Genomic DNA, 26,228 nt, shown 5'->3' with positions numbered 1-26,228 from the left:
AGGAGGAGCACCATGGTAAGGACTGATAGGGTATGCTAATGTCTCAGGGGCCAGCTCAGGACTGTGGGGCCCATACCATGGCCCCCATCTAACGGCTGACTGAGTGACTCACCTTGTCAGGGACATGTTTTCAACTTTGTCTCCCATGGCTCCCAAAGGGCCCAGGTTCAGACGCCACGCTGCTGCTTACGCACTGAGTGGGCCTCTGAGAGGAGACCTCTCAGGTGACTGCCCTCCACACCTCTGTGTCCCGGCATCTGGCCCTGGATCTGATACACGTGGGCACACAGGATATACCCGCCCAATGGCACCAGGAGCCCTCCTACTAACGAAGGATGAACATAGTGAAGAACACTTGACATGAATTAAATGCTGATGGAGTGGGAAAGAAAGAAGACAGGGAAAATCTTTGCAGTCTCTTCTGCAAGTGCCTGGCATGATAACAATAGTATCATTTTTATCAACAAGCCCCCAAGGTCACAGGGAAGCTCTTTTCTCCATTGTCAGTTGAGATAGAAGCCCCAGAGAGGTTAAGTGACCTGTGCAGGGTCTTCTAAGTCCAGACACAACCTGCAAGCCACGTGATGCCTGCTTATTTGTGTCACCTCCCTCAGAAGCAATAGTCACAGGACTTCGCCATCCAGCCCGGTTCCCCAAGCCTAGGCCTGTCTCCAGGAGCGAGACTCCGAGTCCCATAACTGCACCTGGGGTAGCAGTGTGGGGGCGGGGGTGTCTCCAGCGTATTTATGGGATGAGCACCGCCAGCCCCTGAGGATGGGTCAGGAGGACAGTGTGAGGGCCTGGTGGGCAGCGTGCAGAGGGCCTGGACCTGTTACTGTGGGGCCCTTGCTGGGTCTGAGACACACATGTGTCTGCCAGACAGGCCCTGGCTTCTGGCACGGCTGGAACTGGCCTGGAACTCGTCCCCCAGGGCTTGTGCAGCCTCATTCCCACCAGGCCCTCCCTGCCTGGGAAGGAGGAAAGCATAATGATCATCGTCTCCTCCCATAAAGATGTGATTCCCAGAGGCCTCCTGCTCACCGTGGGAAACCTGGCTCAGCCTGAGCCCTAGGCTCTGGGTCGTGGGATCTCAGGGTCCAGTCTCGTCTGGCAGGGAAGGAATCAGAGCTCTCACTGCATCGGGCGTGCATGTATGTGTGCTCAGTCATGTCCTACTCTTTGTGACACCATGGACTGTAGCCCAGCAGGCTCCTCTGTCCATGGAGTTTCCCAGGCAGGAATATTGGAGTGGGTTGCCATTTCCTCCTCCAGGGGATCTTCCTGATCCAGGGATCAAACCTGCATCTGGTTTATTGTTTTTTTTTTTTTTAATTCATTTATTTTTAATTGAAGGATAATTGCTTTACAATATTGGTTTGGTTTCTGCCATACATCAACATGAATTAGCCATAGTTGTACATATGTCCGGGGTTTCCCAGATGGCGCTAGTGGTAAAGAACCCACCTGCCAATGCAGAAGGCGTGAGAGATGAGGGTTTGATCCTGGGTTGGGAAGATCCCCTGGAGAAGGAAATGGCAATCCACTCCAGTATTCTTGCCTGGAAAATCCCATGGACAGAGGAGCCTGGCAGGCTACAGTCCATGGGGTTGCAAAGAGTTGCACACAACTGAAGCGACTTAGCCCACACGTATGTACATATGTTATCTGTTACAGAGCCCAGTTTGAGTTCCCTGAATCAAACAGCAAATTTCCATTGGCTACCTATTTTACGTGGGCTTCTTTGGTAGCTCAGATGGTAAAGAATCTGCCTGCAATTCAGGAGACTGGGTTCATTCCCTGGGTCGGAAAGATCCCCTGGAGAAGGGAATGGCAACCCACTCCAGTATTCTTGCCTGGAGAATCCCATGGACAGAGGTACGTGGTGGGCCACCGTCCATGGGGTTGCAAAGAGTCGGACCTGACTGAGCAATTAACATACCCACATATATATATTAAATATGGTAGTGTTTATGCTTCCATACTACTCTCTCCATTCATCTCACCCTCTCCATCCTCCCCCTCGCCTGTGTCCATAGTCTGATCTCTGTGTTGCATCTCCATTACTTGCATTCTTTACCATTGGCCCCTCTTCTTTATTTGGATCCAGCTCTGAGATTCCAGGCACACTCAGGGAAATCACTGACAGCCAACTGAACAGGCTGTGGCTCAGCTGCAGACTAGAAAGAGGGGAAGGGGCCCGTGACTACTGGGTAAGGGGGAGGCAAAGGCCAGCCCACCAGCCCCCAGGTCCACCCATGTGTCTCCCACTGCCGATGCCCTCGCTTCCCTCATGTGGATGCTTTCACTCCTGGTGCTCGAATCTCAAGCACAGACTTGAGCAAGAAGATGCAGCAGTTTGGGTCAGTGTGTGGAGACCACACACTATGGACTATGGAAACAGAACCTGAGGTGTGGACCAAAGACCTGAGTTAGAATCCTGGCTCTGCCACTTGCTGGTGTGAGATGCTGGGCAAATCAGGCACTCTCCCTGCATCTGAATTTCATCCTCTTTAAAATGGAGATAATAACATCTTCCTACCCTTCATCAGGACTAGATACAAAGATTAAATGCAAAAGTACTTAACAGCCAGTAGCCAGTAAACGCTTGAGAAATACTGGTAAAATCAAGGTTGGGCAACATGATCGCAGGCTTCCTGCATATAAAGAACAATACCCTGTGTGCTTAAAGGAAGAAGACTTCTTGAGAAAAAAGGAAATTTCAGTTTGATGAAAGAAAACAACTCTTGGCTGTCTGGGTTACTGATTCTGTACTAGACCTTTAGGGAGGCCAGAGGGTCTCAGTGCTGGAAACATTCAAGAGAGAAGACAGACCAATGTTCTGGGTGGGGCTATCTATACACCTGCCTGGATATGTGGGATATTTGGGAATCCCTTCTGGCTTTGAGAATAGTGGCTTCTCTAACTAATGACCACAGAGGATAGCTCTCTACTTTCAATGGTGAAATAACTGCTAGTCTATAAATCTCAATAATATTTCCTCTTTTTTCTTAATCTACCTTTTAAAAAAGAATTACAGGCTATTCTTTTTGAGAAATACATGGTCACAGTCTTAAAAGGCCTCTAACCTGGGTATATCATTGATAAGAAAATGTTCATTAATTTCAAACTCATTCATTCATTCATTCATATAGTTGCAACTGTGAACTAGTCTTGTGCTTAACATTGAATTATGAAAGTGAAATATGGCTCCCAACACCTGCCTTCTTGGTCAAAAAGAGGGATCCACAGTGGATGTGTCCCTTTTCCAGGACACCTGTTTTAAAACGAAACAGAAGTGGTCCCTAAGAAGAAACTGAACTTGTAAGTTAAAATTTTAGTGACTAAATACATATGAGGGCAATGTGGCTGTCTTAATTCTGCTTTCACAGATGAATGAGAATTCATTCCAACAAGGATTTCAGGCTGGGGATTAATGGAGGTAAATAGGGCTTGCGAGCCTTGGATCAGGAATATAAAAATTAACCTAATGACTTTAAAACAAAGTAAGTACACCTTGCTTTAATCCTGCACTGAGGCAAGGTTCTCATAGTCATAGCAGCTGCTGTAGCCACCCCTGCAGCCTTCAATCAGCAACAGGGACCAGAAGGAATCACTCTATGATATACCACCTCCTGGGGTAACTGCACAGGAAAATGTCTTCTCTGCCACACGGGTCCAAAACTGTATCTAGCCCACCCTTGTGCCCAGATCATTGCACTTAAGACATAAGCACTGGATAAACAGATGAACGGCCAGGTTCCTCGTATTCAGGCAGAAGAATGTCAGAGAATTTCAGAAGAATCATAACTAAGCCTTACTTTGTGTCAGGCATCATCTAAGTGCTATAGACACTAACTCATGTAACTAATAATCAGTCCACAAAATCGGTACTATTGTTATCATCCCCCTTTTACAGACAAGAAACCAAGACATTAAATGACTTGCCCTAAGTCACACTCCAAACAGCAGACCCAGGATTTGGACCATTTGGCCCAAGGGTCCACATGTTTAAGAATCAAGCTGGGCTGCCTCCCTGAAGAACAGGTTCTGTTCTTGGAAATATTCAGGGATGCAGAGGGAGTAGCCCATTATAGAATACATCATCCGGAATGTCAAAAACTGCCCTTGACTCTGGATGAAACTTCCCAACGTTAATGGCAACTCATTTGTTAATTTATTTGAGGCATGTTTTTTGAGCTGTCCTCGCTCCTCCATAGGCACAAAGAATATTCTCCTCACAAAAAAACCTTTCTGTATTTTTAAAAACAAGCATTAAACCACAATTTTGACTTATCTTGTTTACGTAAAAACTCCAGATCATTTGATTTTTCTTGCAGGACCCAATTTTTGTTCCTTCAATCTTTCTCTTTTTATCTCCAAACCTGCTCTGAAACAGAAATGTCCCTGTATGTACATTCCTATTTATAAATCGTGATATGTGGGTTTTCCATCAGAAACGAGCAGTGCCATCTTGTGTGTTCGGCTTCCGTTCAGATCTTCTTCCTCTACACTTGTACCTAGACCTGTTTCTGCCTTCCCTTACGTCAGTCAGTCTTTTGCACTTCAGCTTTACTTTCTACATGAATTCCAGACTGTGTTGTTGAATTTCATCTTCTCTGTGAATTTCTGATTTGTCACATGTGATTCTTGCTTTCCAGAGTACTGGCAGCCGCACCTTATTTGTAGCCATCCATCTCTTCTCGGCTGCTGAAAGTGGTGACTGAAGCTCTTGAGGAAAAACCCCCCAGTGCAGTCTGTGTATTTGATGATACATAAACTCAGAGATAACCCAGGTGGCACCATAGTCCCTGTCCTGTGACACATCAACACGCCCAGAGAAGGCAGATTCATAGTGTCCAGGTAGCAGCAGCCAATGGCACTCTGGAGGGACCTTCTCAGCCACACCTGCAGGCAGCAGGAGGAATAGTCCCACCTCCACTCCCACCCCTACAGTGATAGATGTTAAACTCTAAAGCACAAAACCCCATCCATCTCTGTCATACAGTCTAATTTGTCATACAATTCAGAGGATAGATGGAAAAATCACCCAGACCACCCAGATCTCTGCAGGATAGGGCTGCAGGCCATAAAGACCCTCTTCTCTGCTAGAGGTAGCTCTGCCTTCCAGGTAACAAGGGCTGAGGGGTCCACTCTGAATCTTTAGTATGATTTAGCCACACTTAAGGAGAAGGTGATGGCACCCCACTCCAGTACTCTTGCCTGGAAAATCCCATGGACAGAGGAGCCTGGTAGGCTGCAGTCCATGGGGTCGCGAAGAGTCCAACACGACTGAGCGACTTCACTTTCACTTTTCACTTTCATGCATTGGAGAAGGAAATGGCAACCCACTCCAGTGTTCTTGCCTGGAGAATCCCAGGGACGGCGGAGCCTGGTGGGCTGCCGTCTATGGGGTCCCACAGAGTTGGACACGACTGAAGCAGCTTAGCAGCAGCCGCAGCAGCAGCCACACTTAAAAAAAAAGACTACATTCACTCAAAGCAGAGCTGCTAAAAATAGTGTGCATTTTGCCTAGAGTGTATTAGGGAAGAGGAAGTGCAGGGAAAATACTTTCCCAAGAGGTCCCAGGTAGCCAAACAAAGGCTAGGGTGCCTGGAGAGAGGAGAGGTGTGTTCAACAGAGGCTGCAGAGAGGGGTTCAAACTGACTGGTGGTGTTAGTCGCTCAGTCATGTCCAACTCTTTGCAACCCCATGGACTATAGCCCACCAGGCTCCTTTGTCCTTGAAATTCTCCAGGGAAGAATACTGGAGAGGATAGCCATTTTCTTCTCCAGGGGGTCTTTCTGACCCAGGGATGGAATCCCTGTCTCGTGCATTGCAGGCAGATTTTTTACTGTCTGAGCCACAGGGAAGCCAAATTGATTGAATGCCGTAGATTTCTTTTCCAGTATGTGGTCCACCCAGCATGGGGACAGGTCTTCCTCGTATCTGTGTGTGTTAGTCACTCAATCATATCCAACTCTTTGCAACCCCATGGACTGTACAGCCTGTCAGACTCCTCTGTCCATGGAATTTTCCAGGCAATAATACTGGAGTGGTTTGCCATCTCCAGGGTATCTTCCCCACCCAGGATTGAACCCAGGTCTCATGAATTGCGGGCAGATGCTTTACCGTCTGAGCTACTAAGTCATCACTGGTCCCCTTCATCCCAATTGCTGGGCCTCTTCAGATCCATCTCCCCTCAACCTCATCTGTATCCCCCCAGAGAACTCAGTGAGGCCTCCTTACAGTCTTCTCTGTCCTAGGGCTCTTGCACCAGAGGGTTCACCAAGAGACTCTGAGGTCTTTCCATTTTCCTGAGTTTTATTCTAAAACAAACCATGAGTCCCCTATATTCTGGGATTCCCTGAAATCATGGAGCTTTTATATGTGGACACATGGGCGTGCTTTTTCCAGCACCTGGACTTGTACACACAAACACATACACACTGGCACAGAGCTTATTCTCAGGGACTTGTTACAACCTAAACTCTTTGTTACCGATTGGGAGTTGGGGAGAGGGATGCTGAAGATTTAGGCTATGCTTTCTCTTAATAAACATTCCTTTTTTTTCTTACTAAACAAAATTTTTGTTTATGACATAAAGTTTCTGTTTTTTAGTTCTTCAAGGTTTAGGCTTTCTGTGCTCTTGAAGCCATCAGCTTGTCTTAATGAGGCTTGTATTTGCTTTTCATATGAATCATCCTTCCCCTGGTGGGCAATGAATGCTGTGAATTGAATGAGAAGAGGGCAGAGCTCTCAGGGAAATAGTGATAGGGAGGAAGGGAACCCCATTTACTAATTCAGAGCTTTGAAACCAACTGTCATAAAGAACCTACCTGTCAATGCAGGTAGACGTAAGCGATGCGGGTTTGATCCTGGGTCGAAAAGATCCCCTGGAAGAGGGCACAGCAACTCACTTCAGTATTCTTGCCTGGAGAATCCCATGGACTGAGGAGCCTGGCAGGCTGCAGTAATGGGTCACACAGAGTCGGACACTCTGAAGCGACTTAGCACGCACACATCAATCAGAAGCCCACTTGGTTTGAAAGTTTTAGGAACTCCAGATTGTAGAAAACTAAGGATCCAGGCGAAAAGTTCTTGGTCAACAGAGTGAATGTCCTGGGGAACTGGAACTCTGAGGGATAACAAATTATCTGTTTTAAGAGATGGCGCAGAGCACTGAGAACCAGTCTGGAGTTTCTCTGTTCTGGGGTTGCACTTTCTGACTCCTAGGCTGGTCAATTTTTACAGGCGGTTTAGCAAATGGAATTTAGCTTTGAGTTACAACCAGACACTTCCCTGTGAAACTTTTAATTTCTTTATTCAAAATGTTTATCATTTCCTTTGAATAAGCTGCTCTGTGTTTGGAGTTCTCATCTGGCTCATTTTATAGAATAATCCTGTAATCGAGGGTATGCACCAAATAACCTAAGAAACCCTATGGAAAAGCGGCACTCTGCTTTCCCTCTTAGAAACCATGTATGCGCAGAGCTTACTCAACCTTCTTGCATCCTGCTTCAGATGGCTATGAGTTCCTGGAGATCCTGAAGCAGGTTGCCCGGGACAACACAGACAACCCGGACCTGAGCATCGTATGGATTGACCCCGATGACTTTCCTCTGGTGAGTGGCTCAGACTGGGGCCTCGTCCTTGGTCACCATCACAGTCTCACATTTGCGTTTAGCATGAGAACTGGATGCACAGAGGAGGAGGTGAAATAGGAGGGGCCCTTGCAGAAGCCCAGTGGCTGCCTCTACGCAGTGTGAAGGTCTTAGCCCCTGGACAGCACTGCACTTAAGGCCCGGTGCCTACACTGACCTGGTAAGACTTACTGTTCTCACTCCCTGGAGGCCACAGTTCCTCTTGGGCCCACTCAAGTGTGGGTGAAATTCTGCCAACAGTTCCATAGCTGCCTAACACCCCTTGCTATAACCTCTTTCATGTTCTGAGGGGGACCATCACTCTGAGGCAACCCGAGTTTCTAAACCTTCAGAGAAGAACATTCTGCATGGAGTTAAGAACAACTTCTGGGAAGGCAGGGACCCTGTCTGTCTTGTTCATCATGCCCTCCTAGCATAATATCTAGCACCTGTTGAATGTTTAAGGCCCTTAAACTCTTGCTGGGTCAGTGATCAAAGCCTTGATTATGCTTCATTTTAAACAGAATAAACAGAATTTGTAGCAATATGTGAGCCCAGTGGTAATGAATGTAGCTAATATACTCTATTATATGCCCAGAACTATGGTAAATGCTTTATAAGCATCATCTCATCTAACCCTCTCAACAACCCTACGAAGTACAGACCATTGTAATACCTATCTTACAGGATGACAACTGGAGAGGTTTAAGCTGTAAGTGGTATATATGATCTTCTAATCTAGGTCTATGTGATGCCAAAGTTTGGTCTATTAGTCAATAGACTTTAGGTTGAGCTAAATGCCGATACTCAGTACTAGCTATCATTAGGATATAAATGATAGGGACTCCCCTGGTGGTCCAGTGGTTAAGATGCCACACTTCCACTGCAGGGGACACAGTTCTATCCCTGGCAGGGGACCAAAGATCCCACATGCTTTTTGGTGAGACAAAAGATAGGAAAAAAAAAAAGAATATAAATGATCTCTGTCTTCTTCCAGGAATTATCATTTGTTGCATGGGTCACAATTGATCAAACTATGATTAAATATACAAAAATGAGGGGTGTCAGTGATCTCAGGGGTCCTGGAACCCAATCCTACATAGAGGATGAGTGAATCAAAGGCAGAGAATTCCATGTCACCTAAGGTCAGTGTCATAATTCTGGGCAACCATAACAAAGTCATGGCCTTATAAGATGCTATATATTATAGTTTTGTTTGTTTAGCTGTTACCTGGCTTTAGTTCTCATTTACCTGAACTATTTTGTTTTGCAAGCTCACAGATGGTTGCTTTTCTCCTGACCTGCTCTGTGTTTGCCTTGCTCTTGCAAATGAGAAATCTTCAGACTTCTGATTTCCAAGTTCTTGACTATCCTCTAGTCCCCATCAGACCATACATTTGTTTGGGAGACTTTCTACCACTGAATACCTCCATTTTCTTACTTCATGGCCCCTTACTCGTTGAGTCCTGCCCCAGTCAGATATTAGTCCACATGAACCCAAGTCTGTCTGAATGTAGAAGGCTTCTTATTTCTTGCATGCCCACTTACGGCACACCACTGCTTTCCCAGACATCTCAGGAGCAAAGGGGCTCAAGGTAAGGGGTTTTTAAGTGAGATATTATGGAGGGGAATGGCTCCTTCACAATACATAAATTATAAAAGAGCCACAGGGAATTTGGGGAACAACTCTGGACAAGCTCTGTAATATTCTTCCCTCCAGCTTTAGAAGCTTTTATATTATATGCTTTCATAGTTTGTGTTATGACATCTTTTTTCCATGCTTATTTAAAGTGCTGAATGCCAAGTCTTCAATTTCCTCCATGCCCACAGCTGTTTTGGAGACCTTTAACCAAGGATGGCCTCATTACTGTGATGGGATGGCAGATGGGTCCAGCCACAAAAAGTGGCTTGAACAGGGGATGATGCCTGCTGTCTAATTTTCTTTTTTGTTGCTACAGCTGGTTGCCTATTGGGAAAACACTTTCAAGATTGACCTCTTCAAGCCACAGATTGGGGTGGTGAATGTGACAGATGTGAGTATACCTCATGAAAGCTTGCTCAGATAACTTCCACCTGCCCTGTTTCTGCCACACTGCCCAGACTCTGAGATCCTGTATAGGAGTCCAGCCCCTCATGAAATACGCAGGACCCTTGGCCTTGCTAAAGCTCAGGAGACTTGCCAACATGGACCAATCCTAGTCTGAGTCACGGGTGGGGTCAGGGCAACCAAAAATACTTTTGCTTTTCACCTTATATCCTACCATTCTCTTTTTAAACTGTTTTAATGTAAGCAGAATTTTAATCATTATTAGTGATTTTAAAAAGTGAAAAAGTGAAAGTCACTCAGTCATGTTTGACTCTTTGTGACCCCATGGACCATATATAGTCCATGGAATTCTCTAGGCCAGAATACTGGAGTGTGTAGCCTTTCCCTTCCCCAGGGGATCTTTCCAACCCAGGGATTGAATCCAGGTCTCCTACATTGTGGGCAGATTCTTTACCAGCTGAGCCACAAGGGAAGCCCAAGAATACTGGAGTGGGTAGCCTTTCCCTTCTCCAGGGGATCTTCCTGACCCAGGAATCGAACTGGGGTCTCCTGCACTGCAGGCAGATTCTTTACCAACTGAGTTATCAGAGAAGCCCAGTAATTTAAAAATTAGTTTACAAAATAATAAATGTAGAATTTCCCAGGTAACTGAACATCTACCAAGAGAGTGATAGGACATTGCTAAAAAATAAAAAAAGAAGAACATTGCTAACTGGCTATATAAACAAACAGTGGAGGGATTCCCTGGTGGTCCAGTAGTTAAGACTCTTAGCTCCCAATGGGGGGAGCATGGGTTCGATCCCTGGTTGGGGAACTAAGATCCCACATGCTGTGTGTCCAATAAATAAAATAAAACAATATTTAAAAAATTAAAAAAAACAGTGGAATATATATATATAATATATAATGCAATGGAATATAGATTTCCTTTTATATTGCACAAACAGGACTACAAACAGCAAACACTACACGTACCGTTTGCTACTAAGCATTTCTGTTTAACGGGCTTTCCAGGTGGCGTAGTGGTAAAGAATCGCTTGCCTGTGCAGGACATGGGTTCGATCCCCAGGTTGGGAAGATCCCATGTGCACACATTCCTGATAAGTGTAAGTGACCTGGGGTTCACTGAGCACAGTCACTTGGAACCCCCTGGCCTGGCTGACCCTTAGTGCGCTCACTTGCACACTCCTTCTGTCTCTGGATGCAGGCTGACAGTGTGTGGATGGATATTCCCGATGATGATGACCTGCCCACAGCTGAGGAGCTGGAGGACTGGATTGAGGATGTGCTTTCTGGGAAGATAAACACTGAGGATGATGACAACGATGATGAGGAGGATGAAGACGACGACGACGATGATGATAACTCTGATGAAGAGGACAATGATGACAGTGATGATGACGATGAATAGCCTCCAACTCCAGATGAGTTTCACGAAGACGAAACCATAGCCACCCACTACCATGCAGACAGCACAAGGCGGAGCACGCAGCCCCGGCCCGCGTCCAGCCAGTTCTTTCCCTTTACCGACATCTCTTTCCCCGCTTCTTTCTCATCAGATGTGCAACTTGGCAAATGCCTTTCTAAATCCAGCAGTCCTGCTTGCTTAGCAAGGACAGTGGGGAATTATTCCCATGTTGGCTGTCTTGATTGTTATGAAAAAGCTTTCGTTCGTTGTCAGATCATCAGTGGCCATGGCAGTGCCCGAATCTGGTTGTCTAGAGAGAGCAATCCCCTAACACCTCGATTCAAGTTTACTCGTTTGACTATGATAGTAGCAGAATGGACAGCTTGCTAAGTCACAAGCACAGCGTGACCTTACAACAGAGCCCAGGGAAGACACACAATCCATTTAGCCCCTGTGCTTAGAATATTAGTTAGGATCCCTCCTCAAGCCGAGAATATCCCTTTTAGGGAAGGCTCAGTCTTGGAAATAAGTTTTGTAAATCAGCTTCTTTTGGTTCTATTAAACTTATTATTTTAGGTGTAGGTCCGACCATTATGAACTCAGATCCAAGGCTTTGGATGGCTATTGAGAGGTTCTGAAAAACATGCTTACTGATTGTCACCATCATTTCTAGTATATTAGGCTATTGGGATGGGAGGTTGATTTGTTCTCTGAACTTCCCTGTAGATGACCTTCGTACATATACACACAGGGGTTGGGGGAGCTAGAAGGATTAAATGTTTTTAATTCTTTCTGATGTCTTTAGGTCTCTGATTGGGTCAGCTGGTGTCCTAGCTTGAGCTGGGATCCTGATATCCTTCCGTCTTGTCGCTGCTATTCAGCCTTCCCATTCAGAGTCCAAGTTGGTTTTTCCAGAGGGCGATTCCCTCTCCATTGATCAGTGCTCCCACAGGTGAACAGGACAACAGTCATTAGGATTCATAACGATGCTCTGGGGCACTGAAAAAATCCCCACGTGCCTTTCAAACTATCTAGAAGTTATATTGTGTTCTGTAGTTTTAGCATTGGGTGTGCATTCTAATGTTCTAATTTATTTTCTCAGTCTTTTAACACATGGGTAAGACACTGCAAATTCTTTGAAAATAGGATGATCCTTTTATGGAATAGCAGCTAACTAACTGTCATTAAAGTTTTATTTTGAAAGTACTGAGACTATCTTGAAAATCCTCTCTTGATTTTTTTGTTTTTCTGATCATTCTTTCCTTTCTGGGCTCCTGTTCTTCCTCTCTATTCCTTCTTAGTTTTCCTTTCTCCTCTCTCTTCCTTTGCCTACCCTTTAAATGTCAGTCTTCCACGGTATCTCTCGGCTCTAACATTCTTCCAAGGCAGCTTATCATCCATGCCCATCAGCTAATAACTTCCAAGTCTGGGTCTCTAACCTTGACCTCTCTCCTTGGTTTCAGACTCACTCATTCAGCTGCTGCTGGACATCTTGGTTTGGAACAAGTGCTTCAGACAACATCACAAGGCCAAACTCATTACCCTCTCCCTTAAACCTGTCCTCCCCTTCATGAATCCCAGTTCAAATGATTAATATCAGCATCTGTCCAGTTGCCTGGGTGGTCTGAAGGGGAGCCCTTCCCCTCCGCACCCATGGCATGTTGTGCCTATCCCACATCCTGGCACTTATCATTTAAAGTGTAACATGTATTTGCATGTCTGTTCTTTCATTAAATCCTACGTAGGCTCCTTGAAGACAAGAGATTTATTCACCATTGTATCCCCAACGCTTAGCACTTTGCTCAGCACAACGCAGACACTCATTTATTGAACTGATGGGTGAATGATTATCAGCACTGTTGGATCACAGTGCTTCCAAGGCCTCCTTATTTTTCTCTCTGCCTCACAAAGCAAGGCAGACCCTTCTCAAGCTGGGCCATGTAGCTATCCAGAGAGACTCAAATAAGCTCTGGGAGAGATGAATTTATACAGTGATCTTTGAAGCTAATCTTTCAAATAGCCAAGAAATGTGTTCTGTCATCAGAGTGGTTTATTTCCCACCCCAGGAAAATTCCCTGGTTCTCAGAAGCCTGACTAATAATATGCATTAAGTTTAAATCATGACATGCTGCTCCTGTTTTAGAAGCACTGGGTGTTAAGCTAGTACTATCTGTAAGTAATAGCACTGTTTTGTTATTTGTCTAAAACTTTTTCAGCTATTTATTGAATATTTGGTATGTGCTCAGAGCACTATTGGAGAAGGCAATGGCACCCCACTCCAGTACTCTTGCCTGGAAAATCCCATGGGTGGAGGAGCCTGGTAGGCTGCAGTCCATGGGGTCGCTAAGAGTCAGACAGGACTGAGAGACTTCACTTTCACTTTTCACTTCCATGCATTGGAGAAGGAAATGGCAACCCACTCCAGTGTTCTTGCCTGGAGAATCCCAGGGAAGGGGGAGCCTGGTGGGCTGCCATCTAAGGGGTCACACAGAGTCGGACATGACTGAAGTGACTTAGCAGCAGCAGCAGCAGAGCACTATGCTATCTGCTTTTAATGTATTACCCCATTTAATCCTTAAAAAGATCTTATATGAGTTTTGTTATTTTTCCCATTTTAGATGGGAAAACTGAATGAGGCACAGAGGCTTCAAGTAATTTTCCCAGAGTCACACAAATACTTAAAAGGAATGTAAACATAACCCCATTTTTATACTTAAAGATTTAAACTAAATTTAATTCTTTAAATTAAGCAATCAAAAGATTCCATTTCTGTTACTCAGATGGTGTCCCAAGATGGACTCAAGGGAATTTCTTTTAATCCTTTTTGTTGTTTAAGCCAAGATGTCTTTCTCCCTTTCATTCTGGAAGCAAGTAATCAATTTACAGTGCTAGTAATGTTGCCTAATTAGAACTGTGTGATCCGACCATTCTGCTAGGAAAGCAAAAAACAAACAAACAAACAAACATCGTGTTATCAAGAATGAACATTTACATGTATTTCTTTAGAATATCATGTCTAATTGAAATGAGTTTGTCTTTTCTGTAACAAGGTTGTGTACAGTCCAGGCCCTAGCTTGTATCCCCCAGGAAGCCCATTCTATCAATGATGTGACCAGAGGTCATAATCAAATGACTTTTGACCAACACTCCTGGTTTATGTCCTCTCAAGTGCTGGCGGGTCTCGTGGCCTGTCCTCGAACTTCCTGCTCTCACCCGGTCTCCTCAAGTCTGTTCAGTGTCAGAATCATGTCTGAGTTTTAGAAAACACAGATGACTGTCACCAGCCCAGACCTACTGATATACCATCTCCAGAACCAGGGCTGGCCCTCTGCTGGGGACAGATGCAGGTCAACACTGACCGCTGCTCTTCCCACTCCCCCAGTCATCTCATCTGGCCCACAGCATCCAACACCAACTGTCTCTAGCCAGGCTTCTTCTGAGTCCCAAGCCCCTCGCTCCAGCCATCTTCCCTGGACAGCATCACCTCAGACCAACACAGTTTTGGGGCTTTAAGGGGACGCCCTTAAAAGTAGCTCTCTTGAGGCTTCCCTGGTGGTCCAGTGGCTAAGACTCTGAGCTCCCAATGCAGGGGGCCTGGGTTCTATTCCTGGTCAGAGAACCAGATCCTGTATGCCTCAACTAAACCCCAGCACAGTTAAAAAAAAAAAAAAGTAGCTTTCTTTTCCTGAGGTCTGAACCAACTGAGAAATTAGGTCCAAAAGTCAGCAGATTACCACCCTGATTACAGAGAAGCAGTAATTTGGACACTAGAGATTAGGGAAATGGGCTTCCCAGTTTCCTGCCTCCAAGTTCAAGTCATCCAAGGGAATCAGGTGTGCAGAGAGGACCACTGCCCTCAGGGGTCGTGGATGGAGAGGCAGGAGAAATGAACTGGATCCTTTCCCCAACACACACATTAACTTCATCCTAAGAAACATGGACAAATGGCTGCCACCCGCTAACCAGATAACTCACTCCATCTCAGTACAGGAATAAGGGCTGGGCAAAGGGCCAGCAGTGTTTGGGGAAAGTCCTTCACAGAAGCACAGGAATGGGGAAGAGGTATCGCCCTCCGACAATCTCCCAGCCAGAAATCTTTGAGCCATTACACTGTCTCCTATTCCCACATCCAACAGGAAGCAAGCCCTGTCCTCTTCTCTTCACTTGCTCTTACTGTATAATTAAGGCTTTACAGTCTCAGCTGGGTGACAGCAAGGTTCTGACTGCCCTCCCATCTCCAGTCCTGCACACTGCAATCAAAGGCTTTTTGAAAATGAAAACATGATCGTGTCACATACATGCTTAAAATTCTTCATTGTGCTTTAATTGCTCAGTCATGTCTGACTCTTTGTGACCCTGTGGACTGTGGCCTGCCAGTCTCCTCTGTCCATGGGATTTCCCAGGCAAGAATACTGGAATGAATTGCCATTTCCTTCTCCAGGGAATCCTTCCAACCCAGGGATCAAACCCGTGTCTCTTGTGTGTCCTGCATTGCAGGTGGATTCTTTACCCTCTCAGTCATCAGGGAAGTGGTGTTCTATTCCCAACAAGTGTTTAAAAATTTTGTGTTTTTAAAGATTAAAAGGACAAAGAGCAAGTATTGATCAGAAAGTTGTCTGATGGCCAGTTGTGCAGTCTAGGCTGTGGGGCATGAAGTTGGGGAGGAAAAAATGAGGTAGCACCTGTAAAGTTAAAACTCCTTGAAGAGTCTCTCCTCCACAAGAGAAAAGCAAAGTCTGAGTAGAGCTGATGCTGGTGATATCTGGGCTCAGGGATGGAAGAGCACTGGTCTCACTGGGGTGACTGCTGCTGCAAACATAGAGTACTTATCTTGGAATGATGGCATCCAAATGCCCCATTTAGATTATAACATCCAGTTGTTACTTCAGCAGAAGTCAGGTCAGTACCACTGCCAGGGAACTGGGGAGTCAGGACTAGCCTTGTCTTGGGGTTAAAACCAGTTTCCTTTGTAGGACATGGAGGTCTATGCAAACTGTCTCTTGTCAACCTTACCCAGCCTCACTTCTCATGGCACCTCCCAACTGTCTACCCCTCTACTCTGGACATGAGTTTGAGCAAACTCCAGGAGATAGTGAAGGACAGGGAAGCCTGGCATGCTGCAATCCATGGGGGTCTCAAAGAGTTGGACAGGACTTAGTAACTAAACAGCTACTCTCAGAAACTGGCCAAAGCTGCTTGGCTATTTAACACCTCCAAGCCTTGGCTCATGTTCCATCTACCAGAATGCCTGTCCTTCCCCATCTGTGCCTGCCTAGCAAACTCCCATAGAGATACACTCTATGACTCTTCTCCAGTCATGTCCCAGGCAAACTGGCCGCATCCTCTGCTTAGTCCTCACAGCGCCCTGTGGCAGTCTTCTGCAGAACCTGCAACTCTCCCCGCATTAGTCTGAGAGTGATCTTAGGGAGAAGATTTAGGCTGATTCTGTTCTAACCTCAGGGTCTAAGTTCTGTGTGGTACTTAATAAATCGTGTTTGACTAAATACTCTGCTAAACCCTATACAAAGCTAATTTAACAGCTATTAGTACCATTAAGAATGTGCTACTGATTCCTGAAAGTCAGTCTCATTCCAAGTTTTTGGCAACAGTGTCATCTGCTCAGATTTGCTTAGGGTAGACAACTGCTGAAGAAATAGGAACACTATCTCCTTGGCTCAGTAAGATTTCCAATGGGGGATATTCTCTTCCCTTGGGTTAGCAAAGTCTCCCAGGAATATACTCATCATGGTGGGAAGCAAAGCAGTGTGGGGATGACAGCAGAAATCCCAGGCTCCATTCTCTGAAAATGGGATAACCACAGCCACCTAAATATCAAATGCATTTAATATATTCACAGACCCAAATGGTAGAGAGACGAATTAAAGACCTCTTTCAAGTTAACCTGGTATTGTATCAATCTGGACTCTTTAGAGCAGTGATGACTAGAATTCTTAATGTCAGCCCTAAAGCCTGACATTAAGGCTGACATAAAAATGCCAATAATTCCCCTTACAATAGTCATAAATGATTAGGTTACACCTTGTAGTCTTAGTATCGAGTGTGTGCCATGTTCCCATTCATTCATTCACTCATTGCAATATTCAGTCAATGGACCCTTAAAACTGATTACCACATGCAGATCACAGGAGGCAAAACTGAGTGGGTAAGATGGGAGAGCTGAGCAAGGAGCCAGAAAAGGAAAAATGTTTAAAGCCCCATGTCAGTTCTACAAATGCATCATCATTTTGTCTAAAACTACATGAATTCTCAGAACTGCAGAAACACATTCAGGTGTAAATACAGAGAACATAAACACGGTTTTGATTTTCCATGTCAACATTAGCCTGTATAACTAGAAGACGCTACACGACACAGGGCATTACCAAGTCTCTCTGGTGCAGGGGTGCTCCCCAGACCCACACACTACTCCTGGACCTTGTCTTTGGTATTGGGAAAGCTTGCAGTGGCTGCAGCTGGTCCCATCCTGATAATCCTTTCTCCACTTCCATAATCTTATGGTTTGTCACCTAACATCCTCAAAACTCTTCCAAAATTCTGTTATCTTTATCATGGGCAATGAAAGAAAAAGAGTCTTTGGTTTATGTTTGTTACACACTTTTAATCTTTTCTTGAGTAGGTTTTGCTTGTGTAGGTGTAAATTGTGTCCATCTTGGCTGATGGCACAGAGAGACAGAGTTTATCAATAATCTATACAATGAGTATCTTCACATCAATTGCTTAGTCTGATCTTTGTCCATGCAACAGGTAAGAATTTGATTGTGTGCTATAGGTACTCAGTACTAAGGATAGCTGAGTGTAGCAGAAGGCAAGCTCCAATACTTCTTTGTCAAATAATCAAGTTTCCTTTAAGTAGACCTACTGAAAATAAGTCAATAATTTAAACTGAATTAGCAAGCCACTCACAAAAACAATCTAACATTCACCTTTCTACAAATCCAGGGTCTGACATTTTCCTCCCTCCTTACCTGACTTGAAGATCTTTTTTCACTTGCTGATTTACTCAAAAGCCTGTCTCACCTCCAAGTTTTAGAACCTAAGAATTTAATTTTCAGTACTCTATTCATTTAAAACATTCTCTTGACCATAAAATGATTGCAACCTATAGTTCTCCTTACAATGACAATTCCACTTTCCCATTCAATCTATCATTACGTTGTCTTGGTTTTCAGAGACACTTGACAGGTTATATTTAAAAGGGTATCAAAAGTATTTCAAGAGTAAAAATGTTCCCGAAAAAAGTAGAAAACAAAATCAAGATTACCAAAGAGCAAGTAGGGTGAGGGATAAATCAGGAGTTTGAGATTAACATATATACAGTACTATATATAAAACAAGGACCTGCTGTGCAGCACGGGAAACTATACTCAATATTTTGTAATAACCTATAAGGGAAAAGAACCTGAAAAATATATATGTAGGTATGTATAACTGAATCATTTTGCTGTACACCTGAAACAAACACATTATAAATCAACTATATCTCAATAAATAAATAAACTTTTTAGATTGAAGAAATCACATTAAAAAAAAAGTAACAAAATGTAATTTGGGATTTCAGTTTATTTTCCAAGTTTTACAGTATAAAAAATGTAACATGTAAAATGTTTTACAGTTCATTGGAACTGGAGACCCAAAAGAGAACAAAATAACTTGGATACCAGGTACACCATGCCCCTTATAAAGACTCTAACTTTGTTACTGATGTTACAATGAGAAGAGGCTTCACAGGGTACACCTTATGAATGTATACAAATGTACTTGGGCAGATGGTTGCTGGTAGTGTAATTCATTCATTCACATATTTGAAACATCTCAATAAAGCCCACCACCCCGTTTATGCAAGAAGTCACACTCAGACTTTGTCATACCTATCTAGTGACTGTGGACTTTGCTAACCAGCCAAACTGCCCCTCCTGCTTACAAAGTGCGGTATTAACTAATAAGAGAGAACACAAAAGACCCCTGGCCACATCTCTGCACAGTTATGGCTCCATCAGATAGAGACAGATGGTTTCCTTACTGAACTCGCTGGACTGATACTGGATTCTAAATCCAGAAATGCAAAGTTCTTTCAACACAAAAGTGATTGTTAAATAAATTTTCCTTGAGTAAGACCCGGTCCCAGTCTCTCTGGTCTTCTCCCTAGCATCTTTGTTGAAGAAGTGGTCATGACAACACAAGTTAATTCACCACTCCAGTGAGCCTGTATCTACCCCTGCCCTCATCTTGGCTGGTGTCCTGTACTCCAGGCAATAGCTGTCATAAACAACTTCTTGAAAATCAAAGTTTGTTAATTATGTCATAATTTAGGAGTCCCAGAGGAGTTTGCTATTTAGCTAAAGCCTACTGTGAATCCATTATAACAATAAGGAATTATTAGCACACTTTGGATTTTTTTTTAGAACGATAATCAATGCTAAATGAATACTCTTATTATTTCTATACCTGTGGGGCACTGGCAAATGAAAAGTGTCAGCCACTTCTTTCCACCTGACCCCTGGACTGGTGATGATGTGTAACTAAGTTCCCTATAACATGAACTGAATTAGACTTGACACCCGCAGATCAGATGTCCAGGTCCTATTACTAATTCCCTGAGCAACAGTCTCTGGTCCCTAGATATGAACCTTTCCCAAGGTGAGGGCTTTTGGGGGTTTAAATACTCCTAAAGGATGACCTCCTTCAGAGTGAAAGTTCATGTCTACAAGGGAAAACTCAGATAAGAACAAGCAAATATAAAACCAGACACTGTATATTCAACTATTTTTATCCAAACATTATTTCAGTGCCAAAAGAAGTGCCAAAGACACTCAAGATAAAATCCTGGGGGTTGGTCACATTTGTCCCCAGGGCTTACGATAAGAGCGTTTTTATCCCACCAAAGCAAGGACAAAACACTGATGTTTTCAAGCTGAGAGACATATCAATTGTAGATTCCCGGTGCCATACTGGGAGTAACATTTGATTGCACTGCTTCAGGTATCAGAAATCTGCAGTTGTGCTGGAGTGCTCTAAAACAGCTCATTGAAGAGGTTTATGTTTCAGGTGATACAAAACAAATTGGGTTATCTAAGGAGAAATGGGACAGGCCTGGTAAAAGGGACACAGAGTACTAAAATCTACTTTTAGTCAGTAGTTTTACATTTTCTACCTACCCTTTGAAAATGTCGTGCTCTTTCCTAGTAAGTATTGGGTTGGTCAGAAAGTTCCTTCGGGCTTTTCTATACCCTCTTATGGCAAAGTCTGAGCAAACTTTTTAGTCAACCTAATAGCAAAGCTGAGAGGTGCGTCATCTTTCCCTTCCTATCCTCCACCGAGAGCAAACAGCAGGCAAGAAGAAGGTAGTTTATGCGCAACAGAAACCTCAAGACAGTGGAAGAGACACAAACGGTGTGTTCAGACCCCTGGTCTAGGTCTCTTGATTAAAACTCTCGAGGACAAATGTGGGGGAAAGTAGTGTGATGGAAGCGCTTGCTGAGAATAAGGAAGTCAGGCATGGAGGCCAGGGGCTCCAGTCCCAAACCTCCCTCGGCTGGGGCTGTAGGCAGTCCCTTCCCACCTCAACGGGGGCGGGCTGGGGGGGCGCTGTTGGGGTACAAGGTTGACAAAGCACCAGGAAGAGGCCTCCTCAGGTCAGGAGGAGGCCAGGTCAGCCCCAGCACACCTCCCCAAGCCAGCAGGTGGGACTGGAAGGGTGGGAGGGGCAAAACCCAAAGTGACTGCCAGGAACAATAGCACCCAAGTTCTACAGCAAGTGTCGCACTGGCAGGGCTGGTTTTCCTAGAGGAAGGGGAATTTTCAACTTCTTTCCATCAAAAGTCCCAAGGAAATCTGCCAGTGCCACAGGGCAGCTTTCCTTGGAGCCATAGTCTGGGTACAAACCCAAAGTCAAAGAGAAGCGATTCCATCTCCAATGAACACCCCCTCCCCAGGTTCTGATTCAAGGTTAAGTGCCCTCTGGTTCTCTCTCCTCCACATCCAGAAAATGCCAAATTATATAGGTAATATCTCAAGGTACAGTGACCATGGGATTGGAGTCAAACATTAGATGGGAAATTTCATTTATTAGCTGTGAGATTTTAGGCACATTCTTCTCTCTCTGATCATCCTGGTTCTCACCTGTAAAAATCAGAGATAACCCCTGATTTAAAGGAATTCACCTTCGAGGACAGCATCTAACATAACAATAGCTGATAAACACACCCTATTACCCTTCTCTTCCTTCTTTGACCCAAATATGTTTTCTCAAAAATGTGATCCAAAATCTAACATTCTGGGCATCCACTTGATTAAAGCTCAATAAAGTAGTGTCTATGGCTCCTAATACCATTCAAAAACTGTGCTCTGGGCTTAGGAAAACAACTCATATTTCATTTACAATGGATTATGACCATAAGGTTACACAGGAGTAAATTCATGGTAGTGATTTTTTTTTTTTTTGGTAAAACAAGATCTATAAAGTACAAACCCTACCCAGAAATAAATCACTTAACAACTGCAGGGTCTCTGCTGGACTATTTAAATATTATGGCACCATTTCTGTGCTTTTAGTCATAAACTTTTTTTAAATGAAGTTCAATTTTTAAGTTAGATCAAGAAATCTACGGTAAGGCTTCCAGGGTAGTGAAGTTGGAGCAGTTGCTTATCATGGAGCTAGACTTTTCTTTCTTTCTGTTTTCAGGTCATAGGGTCCAGAGGCAAGAAAGAGTCTAATGGACTTGCCTGGAGGGCAGCGGTGCTCTAGAAGACCTCACTGTGCTAAAGTCATTTACTCCTGGGGAGAAGCCAGTGTAACCGAGGCAAAGGAGCGAAGGAAGGGAGGGAGAAGTAACTGGCTTTAGAGTAACCTCCCAGAAGATGGGTGTTGTTAGGAAATCTCTCAAACACAGGGCCTATGTAGAAACACGGACTTTCACACACTCATCCATATAAACCCATCCACAAGTTATCTGCTGAGATACACACCAGTCTTGCTACAGATAGCACAGATGATCAGATGGCTAACATAAACATGCCGTCCATCTGTTGGTAGTTACACTCAAGAGAAATGCTCACATATATTGCAACACACAGCCACAAACAACTATGCATCCTTACACAGCAGGGTTCCCGTAGATGAGGGTAAACCAAGGACCCGATTTTGCTGATTTCACTGAGTGACTGCAACAGGCACTCTCCCGGGGGGGGGGGGTCGTCCGTTTCTGTCAGCCTAATAGGCTCATGGCTTTCCAGGGTTACAGCCTCATCTAAATACAGGCGGCTGTAAAGCAACCAGGAGACAAGAGAATGAGAGCACTCAGCTACCACCACCTATGGTGAGGAACGGGGCACATCTCCCACGCTGGACATACACCCACACAGCCACGATCTCCCCACTGCAAAGGAGGTCCGAGCCCTGGCAGTGAGCAGCAGCACAACACACACACGTGCCAGGGCCACCTCCTCTATCCTTTGGCCGGACAGAATTTGTCCTGTCCACAGATTTGAAAAGGAGAGAGAGGGAGATGGTGATAGTTGGACAATAAAACGGAACAAGCATTTTCTCTAGGGCTTACTTTATAAACTTTAGCAAAAGTATTACACACTTTGACTTAGCTGATGATGCAAAGGATGAATCAATCACAAAACCTAGAAATCCCTTCCACCTCTAGGAATGCAGTTCAGTTCATGGACAATTAAAAGTTGGCATTATCTTCAACAGTACCCACTTAAAAACAGAAATTAGATATCTACTGGTTAAAACATCAGGAGGGAAGAGAGCGACCTCAGACACACACTCCTCATTAAGTTTTTCTACTTACTGTTTAATGTTCACATTTTAATAACTTAGGTTCACTATAGAAAATCTATAAACATTTAAGGCAAAAAAATTCTGTCTCCCCAGTGTGGATTTATCTAATCCTACTAGCACAGTTAACCCCTTTTAAAAAGTATAGCCGACTGGCTCCAAGAACTGAAATAGAAATGCATTGTGTTCAGCTGTGTGATACAGTTTTTCTGAAACCTTAAAATTTTTTAAATGGCATCTACATTGTTCCCACTGCACCAGTAACTCAAGCTATTAAGAGTTTGCAAGTGCAAAGGCTTGATACAAAGATCCTGCATTTTATTATGTTATTCTTTCAAAAAGGACTCAATACAAAGTCAGCATTAAAAAAATCAATACTCAATTTAAAATAAAAACAGTAATTTCAGAAAGTCTGACATTCTCCTATGCAAACACTGGGAGAGAGACAAAGGGGTGGAAAGAGAAAAAAAAAATTCCTTAATTTAAACCTTTCTTCACCCTGCTGGGAAGGCAGGCACCCAAACCATGACTCCAACTTAACCCCTTCTGGACTGGTAATTGAAGACAGGGTTGGAAGGAGTTTTATGGAACGCTGATGGATAGTGTCACTATTAACCATATGAATATACATGTATGGCACTTCTATTGCTGGGTTCCTGATGCAGCAGCCTCTGATACGTTTAGTCTGAGACAGTATAACCTTTATGTCGCCAAAGTCTCATTGTACATTCACCATCCCTTGCCCAGTCTCCCAAAATAGATTCCTGAGAAAGACATCATCATAAGGAATGTCCAGTTTGAAGGGGACCTAAAGGCAAAACTAAGAAGAAGAAAAGCACCATGGTTACATGGTAAGTGTTTTTCATAAACCAAAACCATGCAATTAAATAGGACATCTTGGCTCCACTCCATACCGACCAGTTTTTCCTCCTTTTCCGACACATCTTCCTTCTGACCTGAAGGCTGTGGATTCAAGACGGCTGTTTACTTTTTCAGATACAGGTGTGTGACAAACAGCCAAAGCCAAGTTTGGTTTAAGACAATAATAACAAACACTGCACCCCTCCTGGAATGAATACACCAGTCAGAATACGTGGAAACACCTATGAGAAGAGCATTGGACAGCGTTGTCCTTGGCTAAAGAAAGGTGACTGGTTAGCCTGACCACCAGGGAAAAGCAGGAGTGAGTATTTGGCAAAAGTTTGTTGTGGATACTGGAAGGTAGGTGGAGGAACTGAAGACTGCTGCAGGGCTCTGCCTCAGGGCGAGCCTTGAATATGGCCCAGCTGCTCCCCCAGGCCTGGGAAAGCCCCCAGAAACCAGCTGTATCTAAGAACAGACCAGGCAGGCATCGTTTGAACCCTAAGATCGTCTCCCTACTTTCCTTTCCCCGAATGCTGGATCCTGCCTATTCCCTCTCCACACTCGACTACCAACAACAAGTAATTTAGCACCAGGGCCTAAATCAGCCCCTTCCCAGGTAGTAAGGGGCAGAGGCAATGAGCACACAGTGACGGTGGTCAGAAGTCAGGGACTGGACGCTGCAGCTGTCCCCTGGCCAGGCAGCTTGCTATGGAGCTTTGTGAGGACATATCTCCTGGGAAATAGAGGCTCCGAGCCAAACGTGCCAGCCCCAGAGTCACAGTGTGGGTCTCTTCCTGGTGGGTGTGGAGCAGCTGGAGGAGGACCGGGAGGGGAGGGGCTCCCGCCACAGCCTAAAGGGAACACCCTAGCTGGCATGCTCTCCCTGGGACCTGCCTGGTGGGCACACCACCCTTTCCTACACAAACAAACAATCCATGGGGCGGACCCGAGGCTGTGCATGGAGCCCCAGGGCACACGTGAACAGCCAGGTCCCCTGTGGCTCTGGAGACTGGGCTCCTGGCCAGGCCTGCCGGCCAGGATGGAGAGAGGGCAGGTGGGCCATCACAGGGTTAAGAAAGGGCTACCTGCTCAAGCTGGTAGGCAAGCAGGTCAGAACTAGGGCAGGCAAATTCTCTCTTTGGGAAACAAAAAATCATGAAGAGCTGTAAACTGACAGTGCACGCTTGTCATTTTGATCCTTCTCTGCAGAACCTAAGGCAACAGAGAACGGAGACGAAGGCAGGCATTTCACCAACAGCCCATGGCTCCCGTGGTGCTGGACGTTTACACACACAAACACGTGTGGACAGGTCCTGTCGGGTTCCCTGAAACAGGATGAAGATGTGTGCCCTACAGGCCCAGGAGTGGGACGGCCGGAAGCCAGGGCAGGGCCGGGTGCTGGACGAGAGGCAGGGGCGAGTCGTAAGGCAGGGTTCCTGAGAACCTCCAGCTCTGCTTTGGTTTGCAGCTGTCACAGAAAACGCCAGGGAACCGCTTCTGGAGACGGCCCATCCCCAAGTCAGATGTCATCAGTCACTTTCTTCCAGGATGGCCATCTTCTGCTTCCTTCCAAATAAAGTGCAGATGGTCAAAGGACCCTGGTTTCTCATGTGCCAGCTCAGTCAGCCATGAAGAATAATAAAAACAAAGATGCCCCTCTGGTATACATATATCTCTCTATATATATTCTTTCTTTTTTTAATAAAACCACAAATATAGAACTTTTAAACCGACGTCTCGGACTGCAAGCGAAGGACAAATTTGTGAGATTTGGGGTCTATGAACTCTTCCGAGAGCATGATGAACGGAATTTTCTTCACATTGACGACGAGGCTGAAGTCCAAGCATTTAAGGACAAAAACGAGTCCATCCCGTAGCCCGTTGGTCACAGCCTCGTCGCTGACGAGCCGCCACTGCGTGGAGAGCCAGCGCTCCCGGTCGTACTGCAGTGTGGGGCCAGCGCTGAGGTACCGTTCGAGGAAGGCCTGTAAGGACAGCAGAGATGCTGTTAGGGAGGGAATGCCCACTCCAGGTGGCACTGCCAGGCTCCCAGTCATGGGGGGAAAACATCCTCCCAACAGACCGGGACAGCCCGGCTGATTATATACCAATTCCATCAGACCTGCACAACAGAGTCCTTTGCTAGGGGGAGAAGGCTTCCTGACTTTCTCACTCTCCAGCCACGGGGTGCAGACAGTGGTAAGCACAAGTGCGAGGAAGGTGGGGTGGCTGGTACCCACGTAAGCTGTGGCTAAGGCACCAGCCCCATCCAAGGGCCCGGGCCCCATGGCATATGCCTCGGCCTGTACCTGTTCATAGGTTGGTCTCCTCCCATCCTGAGAGCTCCTCGGGGCAGGTGCCAGGCACAGAGAAGCATTCTGGCAGTGTGAGTGGAAGAAATACAGGGATGTACCTGCTCACACAAAAATGCATGCTCTGCATTCACTGCTATGTGCCTTT

The 26,228-nt window shown here is 45.1% G+C and overlaps 2 protein-coding genes across 9 annotated transcripts in view; one reads left to right on the top strand and one right to left on the bottom strand.

The window, feature by feature from the left end:
- CASQ2 (calsequestrin 2) overlaps positions 1–12,301 on the top strand; it is a 70,453-nt gene extending 58,152 nt beyond the window's left edge. Inside the window, exons 9-11 of the mRNA XM_086394487.1 lie at positions 7,522–7,622; positions 9,599–9,673; positions 10,895–12,301. Of these exons, the coding sequence (XP_086250613.1) occupies positions 7,522–7,622; positions 9,599–9,673; positions 10,895–11,098 (380 nt within the window). The 3' untranslated portion in view covers positions 11,099–12,301. The remainder of the gene's footprint in view (positions 1–7,521; positions 7,623–9,598; positions 9,674–10,894) is intronic.
- Positions 12,302–22,654: 10,353 nt separating this feature from the next.
- Positions 22,655–26,228, bottom strand: part of VANGL1 (VANGL planar cell polarity protein 1) — a 55,786-nt gene continuing 52,212 nt past the window's right edge. For all 8 annotated transcript variants that reach the window (XM_086394485.1, XM_086394482.1, XM_086394479.1 and 5 more), the window contains one exon: positions 22,655–25,753. In XM_086394485.1, coding sequence (XP_086250611.1) covers positions 25,493–25,753 — 261 coding nt within the window. In that variant the 3' untranslated portion in view covers positions 22,655–25,492. The remainder of the gene's footprint in view (positions 25,754–26,228) is intronic.

The sequence above is a fragment of the Bos grunniens genome, chromosome 3, assembly GCF_055505025.1.
Source record: "Bos grunniens cultivar Pamir isolate PY7600 chromosome 3, Bosgru_T2T1.0, whole genome shotgun sequence".
NCBI lineage: Eukaryota > Metazoa > Chordata > Mammalia > Artiodactyla > Bovidae > Bos > Bos grunniens.
Note: the sequence above shows the minus strand (reverse complement) of the source record. Positions and strands in the feature narration are given on the sequence as shown.